This window comes from Haplochromis burtoni, unplaced genomic scaffold, assembly GCF_018398535.1.
Source record: "Haplochromis burtoni strain Fernald_Lab_line unplaced genomic scaffold, NCSU_Asbu1 Contig_156, whole genome shotgun sequence".
In the NCBI taxonomy this organism is placed as follows: Eukaryota; Metazoa; Chordata; class Actinopteri; order Cichliformes; family Cichlidae; genus Haplochromis; species Haplochromis burtoni.
The window spans coordinates 1,354,431-1,366,795 of record NW_024582517.1 but is presented as its reverse complement, the minus strand read 5'-3'; the positions used below and the strand labels follow the sequence as shown (position 1 = coordinate 1,366,795).

Here is a 12,365-nt window from a genome sequence, read left to right as displayed (position 1 = left end):
GCCCCCAAAAGGTGCTCCTTTTATTTGATTGTATCTCTGCACGGCCCTGAGTTACAATATACAATACAACACAAGTACCTCCCACCGTAATTTCTCTTTGTGTTTGTATTTATGTGGCATTATGTGTGTGTGTGTGTGTGTGTGTGTGTATTTTTTAATTCACGTAATGAAGTTTTAGTTTTATAGTGTAGAAAAGCACTATGTGACTTCAAATAGCCCCCAAAAGGTGCTCCTTTTATTTGATTGTATCTGTGCTAATAGGCTCTAGTAACTATAGAATAAATTAGTCTTGAATGTGTAACACTAATAACCACACATTAGTTTAACTAGTTTCTAAAGTCAGATTTGTCTTGTGATTATACTCTTCAAACAGGCATTTAAATTTTTAGAATTCTACTAGTTCTTTGTTGCGTATAAACACTGATATGTTACATGCATGATAAACTCTGTTTAAACAAAAGGTTATGATTTTGTACCTGACTGTTGGACACAGCTTGTTGGTGATATGGGGAGAACCTGGTCTTGACAGGGTCCTCTGATGTAGGACTGAGAGGCTTTGGATCCGACATCGAACGCTGCACACTTTTTATGGGTCTTGGTAGAGTCTGGTGGCGTTGGGGTGACTCGGCGGTGAAGGCCTTTTGCTGGGGCGTTACGTGGGCCTTGTTAAGCTTCTCCTGTGAGGCAAATGTTGTCTCTAGCATGCGATGAGGAGACAGCGGAGATACAGGGGAGTATAGCACTTGGGGAGATTTGGGGGGCTGGCGAGAATGAGACTCATTCTGCTGCTGCTGATAGCCGATTTCCAAGGGGTCTGGTTTCCTCCTCTCAAACTTAACAACTCCTTGGAGTCTAGGGGAGATTGGGTCAGATGTGTTTGCTCCTACTATATGCAGACTTGTTGAGTAGGGGCTGATAGTTGTGGGCACACTTAGCTGAGGGGCGACCACTCCCTGGGAATGAGACTCTGGTTCTGTCTGGCAGGCCAGACTCTCTCCTTTGTGCGTTCTTTCAGGAGCCGCAATGTAATGTAACAGGTCAACCTTTGAGGTTTCTGCCACTGTAATGTGGATTGCAGGCGAAACCCTGCCTAGTTGGTCAGGTTCTGTTTGGCATGATGAATCATTTGTGGTCTGAATAGCTATGCTTGCAGAAACCACTTTGGATGATCCTTCAGATTTAGCCTCACTGCTAGATTCAGAGTGCTTGGATGCACGTGATCGCCTGCGCCTTACAGGCTGCTGGTCCCATTCTGCCTGGTCTTCCTCATCAGTCTGTACACTGCAGTCTGCAATTCGCCGAGTTCTCCTGCGCCTGTTCATGAATCTTTCCTCTCCATCTTCGTCATCTGTTTGCACACAGCTGTCTGTAATCCTTTTCACAGAGTCCTCCTCTGAGCCATCCCTCAGCCGAGGCATGGAATTCTGCTTTTTCATAATCTTAGAGTCAACCTGTTTGTCACTGCTTTTTAAAGACATTTCAGAGGCTGAACTATGAATAGGTCGAGCTGCCACCACGGCTTGGACCAGCTGTCCATCTTGCCAAAACTGAACACTCTGTCCATCTTGCTGAATAACTCTACCACTTTGGTCACAAATAATAAACCCTTGAGGGGGACCTCCTCCAACAACAACACCTTGTATAGCACCTTGGGCAGATGTTGCTGCTGCTGCAGCTGCAGCAGATGCAGCAGCAGCTTCAGCCGCCGCAGCTGCCGCTGCTGCCTCCACTGCTGCTGTCTTTTGCCTTTTCTGCTCCTCCAACTGCTGCTGGAGCTGCTGCTGCAATGACTGAATTTGCTCAAGCTGCATTCTCTGTTGAGCTAGTTGTTCCCTTTGCATAATGAGCTGCGTTTCGCGCTCAGCTTGCTGCTGCTGTAGGACTTGCTGTTTGATCGTCTGCAACTCTTGGATCTCACGCTGAACCAGGAGCTGTTCTTTTTCTCTGTGACGCTGAAGCTCCATACGATCTCTTTCAAGCTCCTCTTGCAGACGTAACTGTCGTAATTTCTCTAGTTCAACCCGTTCTCGTTCTAACTGCAGCATGTGCTCTTGTTGCTGACTCAGTCTCTCATCTTCCTTACCTTTCTGAGCATCTGTGGGTGGAGAAAGTTTGGAGCTTGGTGCTTGTGCAGAACCATGTGGTGGTGCTTGCGAGTGACTTTGCGGCAAAACTAACTGTTGAGGCTGACTGACAGGTTGTGCTTGAGTTTGGGTTTGAGTGAGGGATAAAGGCTCAGTTTGAGCAGGCAACTGCTGTGCCTGCACTGGCTGGACAGTTGAAGGCTGGCTTTGAGCTTGAGAGAGAGCTGTAATACTCTGCGATGAGAGCTTAGAGTGGTCTATTTGATGATCAGCTGTTGTGTACATCCCAGTGGCAACAACACTTTGTACTGCAGTTTGTGATGGTGCAATTGTTGTAACTGTTTGTGGAGCAACTGTTGTTAAAGGCTTTCCAAGGTACATTGGAGTTTCTTGGTGGGAGCTGCTTACCATGGGCATACCTCCTGATGGTGTGGCAGACGTTTGATATTGGTTTGGAGGAGGGTATGAATATGCTCCCTGCGTGGACAGAGGCATCCTGGGAGTCAACTGAGGCAACCTTGTAAGACTAGCCAATGGTACAGCAGTTACACCTGTAGGGTACGATCTGTAAATTCCTCTCGGCATGGGGCGCAGGACAGAGGCAGGCTGTGTAGTAATTGGCAAGGTAGAGGCAATGGGAGCATTTATGGTAGAATATATCATTCCATCACCTCCCCTCAAAGCAGCAGGGTACAAGGCGCGTATACTAGCTTGTCTAGCATTTATTAGATTTGTTAGGGTTTGGCCATTTGCTGTTGGTCTTCCATCTGGTCCATAGAGTAAATTTGCTCTTATTGATGCTAAGCTTTGCTGGAGATTTAACCTTGCTAAAGGTCCACCCCTTCCTGCCCCATATGGTAATTCTGCATTAGTTCCATACCGGTTCCCATACTGATCCACTGTGTTAAGAGCTGCACACATGCGACTGATCTCCCTGGCAGTGGTCGCACTATACTGAGCCAAATTGGAGTCCTGTGATACTGTTAGGTCACGTGAACTGTAGGCATAGTCTGAACTGATATTTGACATGGAGCCATATCGGCGAAGGGGTAACGAAGGGCCTCCGAGATCTCCTTGGTGACGCAAGTCTGTGTAGGAACCATACTGTGCTCCCATGCCAAGGTATCCACCTTCATAAACCTGATTTATACTGCTAAGATCTACTGCCATACCACCCTGGAGATTATTCTGGTAGTGGCTAGCATCAGTCATGGAAGGCAGATTAGTATCCGACATGGATGGCTGTATTCTTCCTGAGGGGACTATGGGTGTTTGGTATGCTTTATGTTCGTCTGTCATTCCTTGTGTAACTTGAGGCTGGTGTTGTTGTTGTTGGCTAATGCTGTAGTGAGGTGACTGGGGAGGATGGGCTGCTTGAGAGCTTTCAGTGGTCGTGTTTTTATCTGAGGATACTGTGGTAGACTTCTGAGTGAGTGACCCTGAACAGGAACCACCAAAGGGCAATTTGTAAACAACATCACAACAAGCCACCTGGTTTTCTGGTTTGATCTGTCCAGTAAGATCCAAGACCTGAGGAGGGGGAGGAGGTTCCTCTCGCTTTATCAGTTGAGTCACTGTGCCACTTTGTGATGGATTACTCTCATCAAGGTGCACCATCATCACATGGGGCTTACCTGTGGACAGGTTCATTACTGTTGGCTTATTTTTTAGTTCTAAGGCAACTCCACCGTACAATTCGTGGGGAATATTAGAAGCAGGAGCCCCAGAAACTGATGGTGGAGCCAGTGGGGAGACTCTAGGTATGGCACTAGCAGTCACTCCAGGCTGGGCACTGCTTGTCTGGTTCACTACAAGGTCTTTTTTTATCAGCAGTGGCTGGACTTGATTAGCCAAATTATAACGAGCAAAAGAGGATTGCTGCTGGTGCTGCTGGAGCTGTTGTTCCAGAAGCTGTTGCTGCTGAAGCAGCTTCTGCTGCTGTAACTGCAGTTGTTGCTGTTGTATACCCAGATTCTCCAGACAGGCATCAATTTTGGGAATAGATGGGTCTGTGATTGGTGGCTTACTTTGGGTTAAACAGACAGCTGATCCAACACCTTGCCCAAGATCCACACGGTTTTGTAATGGATCTCCATACACGACAGGCTGCTTTGGTTGGGATATGAATGTTGAACCTGCGACTGTGACACTCACTGTGGTTGGCGTTGATACAGATACGTGTGGTTGCTCTTGTGCATTTAGGTTCATGATAAGAGGTTGCACTGCTGTGTGTCTACCAGCCGGCTGCTCTGCACCTAAAGAGTATCGTCTCGTGTCAGAGGCAAGGGATGTTAGGTCCATTCCCTGGTCTGTCATTATAATTGGAGCTGGCCTCATTGGGGCCCTCAAATCCACAATATTAGTTCCAGGAAGTGTTTCACCCTGACCTACAACCTTTGAAGTGCCTTGAATATTTGAAATTTTACCTAGCGATATCTCCACAGATCCAGCACTTATACCAACATTAACTTTTTCAACATTCTGAGCCATCTGAGAAGAATGTTTCAGGGACTGTTGAGATGGGTGTTTTTGAGGTGATGTTGGCGAACTTGTCGAAGAGGGATGCGAGCTGTAAAGTGTTTTACAACTTGCTTGTGTTGGTGATGACAAAGGCGAAGTGGAAGAATTTACAGTAAGTGGCTTGGCAGGACTAGTTGTTTCTGAACCGAGAGTTATCACCATCACCGGTGAATCTTGGGAGGACTGCTGTCGTATGAGACGTGGCGAAACTGCTCTTTGAGGTGCCTGAGCCCCATGGGATGCTGCAGCTGATGTAGGACCACCAGGCACAGATGGCAGTTGCCTGCCGCCACTACTAGTGGATCGCACAGATGGGGCATGAGTTGGACTTTGTACTGGAGAAGCAGTGGGAGAGACTGGGGGGCTAGGCCCTTTGAAAAGGGAAAAGACTCTGGAGGTCAGGGAGGATGTTCCAGGGTCAGATGGTGCCTGTGTTGGCCTCTGGGAGCCTACCTTGGTGCCAGCAGGTACCGGGCCACCTGTTTGGCGATTTGTCACAGTATGACTCACAGCTTTTGTTGTGGCAACTCCAACAACACCTTCAATTTTGGCACTCTGTGTCATCATCCTGTTTTGTGTTTCTTTTGATAGATGCTGTGCTGCATGAATACCTGGAATTCTTGGATCACTGCCTGTTGTAGAGAAGGACATAGGTGCAGTAACCTGTGTTGGGCTTGAGCCAGGGGTGAGTGCAGTTCCAGCTTCAAGATGATGCTTATCATCAGACTGAGAGGTACTTTTCCGCTGATTAACAGCTTGCCCCTGCCTCTGCATGAGCTGTGCTTTCTTCATCATCTCCTCGTACACTTCCTCTGCACTTTTCAGTGTTTTATCAGATGGTAAAACTGCTGTCTTTTCTGTTGGAGAGTAGAGAGAAGTAAAGGTTGGAAGGTTATACTCATTTCCTGATTTGTAAAGCTTTCCACCAATTATCTCAAAGCCTTCTGCCTCAGAGTCCATAGAAGGTGAGTACTCCGAACATGACGATCTGTGAAGTTCCTCCATCTCAGCAGCCTGCCTCAGCTCCTCTGTTGGTGATGCATCCTCGATAGGAGAGAGATTACTTGGAGGAGTTTTGGACCTTTCTCTGCGTCTTTGGGCTCGTAGCTCTTCTTTATCCCTTTTTGTTTTTCGGGCAGTACTTCTGATCCTCTGTTGCTCTAAATCTCTCATTTGCTCCTGTTCTCTAAGTAGTTCTTCCTCCTCTCTAAGCTCATCCTCCTCAGATGAGTCCTCAATGGTTGGCAGCAGGGGCCCATGGGAACGATGACGAGCCTTTCTCTGCTGCTTAGCCTCCTCTAGTCGTGCCCTACGGCTAGGGCTGCTGTCACTGTCATCCTCCATGGATGACACAGATGTGGGGGATGTTCCAGAGGTGTAGCTGGGGGTGGTGGCAGGCAGAGTTGATGAATACTCTCCTTTAGACCGCTCCTCTGGAGACCCAGTCAGACTTTCCATCTCTAGCTCTGGTTCTCTTAGGTCATGCTCAGTACTGAGCTCCATGTCTCGATTGTAGCTGTTAGTGTTATTTAGCTCAATGGTTTTAAAGCGGCGAAGGCCTCCAGCGATCACAACGTCTTCTTCTTCATTTGCCTTATAAGCCCCTTCTGAAACCTTGGCGTCATCCTCAAAACTATTAGAATGATGAGAGAGTCGTCGCCTCTCTTTGTTTAAGTCTCCACTTGTTTTGTGTGACTTTTTTACTTTCTGATTTCCATAATCTTCTAAATCTTCTTCATCAGCACTCATCTCCATAATTTGCCTCCTCATGTATTCTTCATCTGTTAAATCTTTATGTGACTTCTTCTGTCTTACTGGCAATGGTGAGAGACCACTTTCACTGCTGTCCTCCACGTAATCATGCCGAAGCTTACAACTGAGGTCATCTTCTGATTCATCTCTTGCTGCATCGTCATCGGGACTGATGTCCTGTCCTACCGACAGTGAATGTGGCCTGTGCTTCTGATCTGAAGTACTCTTTGACTCCAACAGAGGTTTCATGGAGCTCTCCAGCTTGGTAATTTCTGAGGGGATGGAGGCACCTCTTTCACTGAGCTTGATTCCTTCTTCCCGAATCTGACCAGTAATTTCCCCATGAGAACTGGAGATGCCATCTGAAGAGTATCCAGTGTCACTTAAACTCTGAGAACTTGATTTGTTGGAATCCTAAGAAAAGAGAGGAAGAAGAGAAGAGGTCAGAAGCAAAAAAGACATACTTTTTTCCTGTAATTAATTAATGAAAAAGTATATTACAAGCTTCAGTGCACATCTTGTATCCAACTATTTCATCCAGCTCATCAGTGACATTTCTATGAGCATTTTTGAAATGCTTAGGAGTAAAATTAATTCACTTCACCTAATAAAGATGAAATAGTCTCTAATAGTAATATATTAGAGAATAATTAACTTGGAAATAACATATCCGTAAAGAGACAGTTCACCCCAAAATAACAATTCTTACTTCGTGGCACACAAAGCACCAAAAAAAGTTGTCTTGATACATGGTTTTTTTTGGGTGGCAGGCAAAAAAGGTTAATTTGAAAATCCAGGAGCTATGTCTCTTTCTAGAATGTATGACTGCACAACTAAAAAAAGACCACCGACCTTGGTGGGAGTAGTTCATTCTAGGAACTATATTCTTTTTATTGAACTACACATGCAAATAAAAAGAAATTATACATGCTGCCACACTGTCACAACTACAAGCCTCACAGCACAGGTAGATGTGATGCAGGTGGTGGATGCAGTGGGGTAGAAAGAAAAAAAACTTCTTGAAAGTGATTAGTGCTGAATTCACTATTTATTTAGAGTAACCAGGTCATGATGTTGAGAAACAGACTTTATTAGGGTTGAGTTTTGAGCACCACTTGGTAAGTGGCAGTTAGCTCCTTGATATTCACCAAACTATATGGTGAAAAAAAGTGGGCAGCTCGCACTAAGTTTAGATGGAAAGTCAGCACTATAGGCCAGAGGAAACATAAATTTGTCTTTTTTATGTGTGAACTGTTTCTTCAATCAAACAACCAGATATATTAACATTTTAGGTTAAAATCAACCCAAATATTTACACTTTATTTCTTTTTGGTTTTAGAAATTAGGCAAATTTGCAAAAGTTGCCATTTAGAAATATTTATGCATTTGTACTTGTACTTGGAAAAAAAGACCAACTTAACTGCAAAATGTTTCTGTCTTATAGAAAAGAAAAAAGAAAACAAAATAATTAGTGTCATTAGTAATGAATTATTTCATAGTTTATTATGGCTGTTGACTGTCTCGTCTTGATTTGGGTTGAGTTTGCCTTTCAGCATTATGTACACACAGATGGATAAATACACTGACACAGCATGACTATAACAGACAGTTGAACATACAAACAATTACGGACAAATGTCATTTGATTACATGCTTCATTGCCATCTTTGATGCATTCTCCATTGCATTCTTCCAACCTCTGAAGAATAACGAACATGCTTACAATGCTTAAAATATCATCACGTGTCACATTAAACGAACACAAAAAAAGTTCAAGAAAACCTGCAAATAAAATAAAAGTGGACAAAACATGGCTGCAGAACGAAGGCATGATCTGAATGTAAGAAATGGCTCCTGAGACCAATGATGACGATCATAAGGATGAGGATGAAAATGACATAGATGGTGATGTTAAGGACATCATGATGATGAAAAAAGTCCATTAAAAGGAAATCATCTCACTACCAAGTGAAGGAATTTCTGTATCTCTATCTGTTCTTTGCCTCTCTCAAATGTAGTTTCTCACATTTATTTTCTCCACACAAGGTGACCTTAAAGTTGACGTCACCCTCCTCCGTGCCTTCTTAATGATGTCACTGGTCTTGATGTCATAATAATTCCTAAATAAAACTGATGCTGACAACTACCTTTTCGTGACAGCACTACTCTATTTTATGCGAAAGATGTTATGATATAGCACCTTTAGGTAAAGATGTAATTATTTACACCTTAAACTTTGCTCAGGATTAAAGAGATAATGATGACAGAGTGGTGGAACAGATGAAGTTACGAAAATTATAATACGAACATAAAGTCATAAAGAGCTTGATAAGCACAATAATTAAAAAATGTAAAAAAAAAAAAAGAACAACTCTTAATGGAGCAAAATAAATAAAAAAAATGATGACTCAAGTGGAACAGGTGAAGGCGAAGAAGTTGCAGGTAGCTCACTTCATGGTGTCTTGACTTCTGCGCATCTTCAGGTATCTTCGTGTCTTTTGGAGAAGTGACAGTCTCTGACAATGCCTTCTTTGGCGAGGCTTTGACGTCTTCTTTTAGAGATTTAGATGCAACTTTAGTCTTCTCCTGGCTTTGCAGATGTTTGCGGGCCTGGTTGTTACCTGTGGGTTTAGACTGAGTAGGTATGGTTTTTGAAGGGGTGGAAGAAGCCTTGGCATTGCTGGGTGCAGCTTTACCAGGGGTAGATGAAGTCTTGGCACCAGAAGGGCCCTTAGTCTGAGCAGAGGGCTGAGCAGATACCTTTGTCTGAGTCAGCCCTTTGGCCTGGCTCGGGCCCTTCGTCTGGTTAGCTGGCTGAGCAGGGACCTTACTTTGAGCGTGTGACTGAGTAGGACCCTTAACCTGACCAGGTCCCTTACTCTGAGCCGTGGGTTGTGTTGGACCCTTAACTTGGGAAGGTGGCTGGGTTGAACTCTTAAGTTGGGCAGAACCTTTGGTTTCAGAGGTAGGCCCAGCCTGTTTCACATTAGAGAGAGGGCCACTTACTTGGGGACCCGCTGGTTTCTGTTGTTGTTGAGGACCTGTGGTCCTGGGCCCTGATAGTTGATTGGGCCCTTTCTGTTGAGGTGGTTGTTGATTGGCTGGAACAGGTGACCGGGGGGATGCCATTGGCTGTGGAACAGGAGCTGGAATATCTCCCAAGCTTCCTGACAGGGCCCGCTGTGTCTGGCAGTTCAAGCATAACCATTCTTTCTTCTGAAAAACAAAAAGAAGAAAGCAGGATTTAGCCATGAAGTAAAGAAATCAGATAGGAGAACATGATTTCATAGTATGTACATCAGCAAAACAAATTATACACTAATGCTAGTAAAAGAAACAATTTGAATTTTCTGCCACCAGCAAACCTCAGGCATGATTAGGTGCTCATAGTAATATTTTCCAAAACACACTACTGGATTCTTATTCCCAGTGATTGATGGGTACAAGCATAAAGATCTGTCTGTTAGTTAGATATATTAAATCCAAGTCATGTTTCTTCATAAATGGTCACGGTGTGCTAAGGACATGCTATAGCAAGTCTGAACAACTGAATATTTGAAAGCCTGTCCAAACAAGGCCTTTCATCTCCTCAAGAAGACTTAATCATTTGACAGCATTTAGCACTCTCAAACCGAGTACACAGAAGAAAGAGTGCAGCACGAATACAAATGAACACAACTGTTATTAGATTGGACGGGTGCAACAATCATCAGATCTTTTATGGAGCCCATAGCATCTGCAAGAGCAGCATTCACCCTTCACAGTCATCCTCGCTAAGCCCTATGTTTGGAAAGAGGAGTGTGACACTGTTAAAAATCTAGTACAAAAGCCATCACAGACAGGATATTAACATAAACAGATTCAATTTCAGGTCAACACAACACATCGATCAAACTGCTCAATGGAAAGAAATGGTTCGATTACAGGTAATGAAAGCTGAAAATAGAGGGGAAGGAACTATGTTTGTAACACAGCCTCCTGTTAATGACAATCATCTGTGCCTCGGGCCTGAAGAATGAGCATTCTTGTGTCACCGACTTGTACAACAAAACAAATAACCTCATAAACACCTCCATTGCTGATTACCATCTGCCCAAATCAATCATTTCTTTTATTGGTGTAATACTTCAAAAGCATAAATACAGAAGATGGAATTTAACAACATGCCCGGTAACAGCTAATAAATAAAATAATGGTGGTAGGTGTGCAGTGACTGTATCAGAGGACATCTTTACCGCGGTGCAAACAGTCAAGATGGCAGAGAAGGTTGCAAATAAAACATTTATTTTTAACGCACCCTTACGTTTTCATCACACTGCAATGATCAAATGGAAAAGGGAGTCATTGAAGTCACTGGGATGCTGTCTTTCAGTCAAATTCAATTAAGGAAAGTTACATTAAGAAGAGATCCTCCTGAGTTATACAAATAAATGAGAAAAGCCCATGTTCCACGTAAGACAAAGAGAGACTGACAGAGACTGACAAGCATTTAGTCAGCAAGAAACATCTGATCAGCACAATAGGGATCTTAATCTAGAGACCCAAGAGGCCAGCATTTGATAGATATGTCTCTAGTGATAAGGTCTGTGAGTACAACAGTCTGTCTTCTTTATCATTTTATACAAAACCTTTAGAGACATTGACCCGGCCCTGTGTAAGGGAGAGACTGATTGTTCTTCTTAGTGGTCCTTGTCTGTCCTCTATTAGATTCAGTGGCCACAATGAATGGTGGCCGCATGGTCATGGACACCCTAATTGAAAAGTAGGATTAAAAACAAACTATAGAAAATGTAGGTATACCAGTTCAACTGCTCATTAATATGAAGATTAATTCAGCCAATCGCAGGGCAGCAACATCAGAATATGGAAGAAAGGTGATTTCAGTTACTTTGAATGTACAACTACTGTGAATTTCTCTCACAACCATCTTTACACAGAATGAAAAGCGAACATATCTAATGAGAGACAGTTCTCTGGGTGAAAATGCCCATCAGCGGTCAGAGGATAATAGCCACACTGCTTCAAGCTGGAAGGAAGGCAAGGGTAAGTCAAATAACCACTAATTATAATCAAGGTATGAATATACACAAAACATCAAACTTTGAAACAGAGGGGCTACATAACCACAAGACCTCACTGCATGTCACTTCTGTCAGCTAAGAACAGGAAACTGAAGCTACAGTTTACACAGGCTCGCCAACATCGGAAAATAGAAGATTGAAAAAATGCTGAGTCTCGATTGAGCCGTTATTTAGCTTGAATCAACGGTTCAAGCTTGCATTGGTATAACTGTATGGGGAAGATGTTCCAGGCACACCTTGGGCCCCTACTAACTGATCATCATTTAAACACCACATCCTACCTAAGTATTGTGTTGCTGTCCATATCTATCCCTTTATGATCACAGTGTACCCATCTTCTGATGCCTGTTTCCATCAACGTGTCATGTCACAAAGCTCAAACCATCTAGTCAAAAGTGGGTTTTTACCCGTGTGGTGTCCTCGGGATTCCCATATACTTGTTTGCCATTCACCTAGGGACCAGTTTTGACCCGAGGACACCACAAGGGTTCGGCAATGACTTCACTGTACTCCAATGGCCTCCACAGCCCCTAAATCTCAATTCAGCAAAGCACCTTTGGGATGTGGTGGAGCCAGGGATTCATATCATGGATGTTATCATGCCAATATGGACCGAAATCTCAGAGAAATGTTTCCAACACCTTATTGAATTTGAGATGTGACGAATTAAAGCAGTTCTTAAGGCAAAAGCAGGTCCAATCTAGTACTAGCAATGTGTCCCTAATGAAGTTGCAGTAAGAGTATCATTCTGAGAACTCCTCATTTCTTAATTATGATCTAATATAATAAATTCCTAATATAATACATTTCTCATGCATGTATGATAGATAAATAAAGACATATACAGGGAGTGCAGAATTATTAGGCAAATGAGTATTTTGTCCACATCATCCTCTTCATGCATGTTGTCTTACTCCAAGCTGTATAG

At 43.6% G+C, this 12,365-nt stretch overlaps 1 protein-coding gene across 3 annotated transcripts in view; it reads right to left on the bottom strand.

Moving 5' to 3' along the window:
- Positions 1-12,365, bottom strand: part of bsnb (bassoon (presynaptic cytomatrix protein) b) — a 78,136-nt gene that overhangs the window by 11,313 nt on the left and 54,458 nt on the right. For 2 of the 3 annotated variants that reach the window (XM_014336786.2, XM_014336787.2), the window contains exons 4-5: positions 8,808-9,572; positions 477-6,770 (exon numbers count right to left, since the gene is read on the bottom strand). In XM_014336786.2, coding sequence (XP_014192272.1) covers positions 477-6,770; positions 8,808-9,572 — 7,059 coding nt within the window. The remainder of the gene's footprint in view (positions 1-476; positions 6,771-8,807; positions 9,573-12,365) is intronic. The other variant, XM_014336788.2, reaches the window with a different exon arrangement.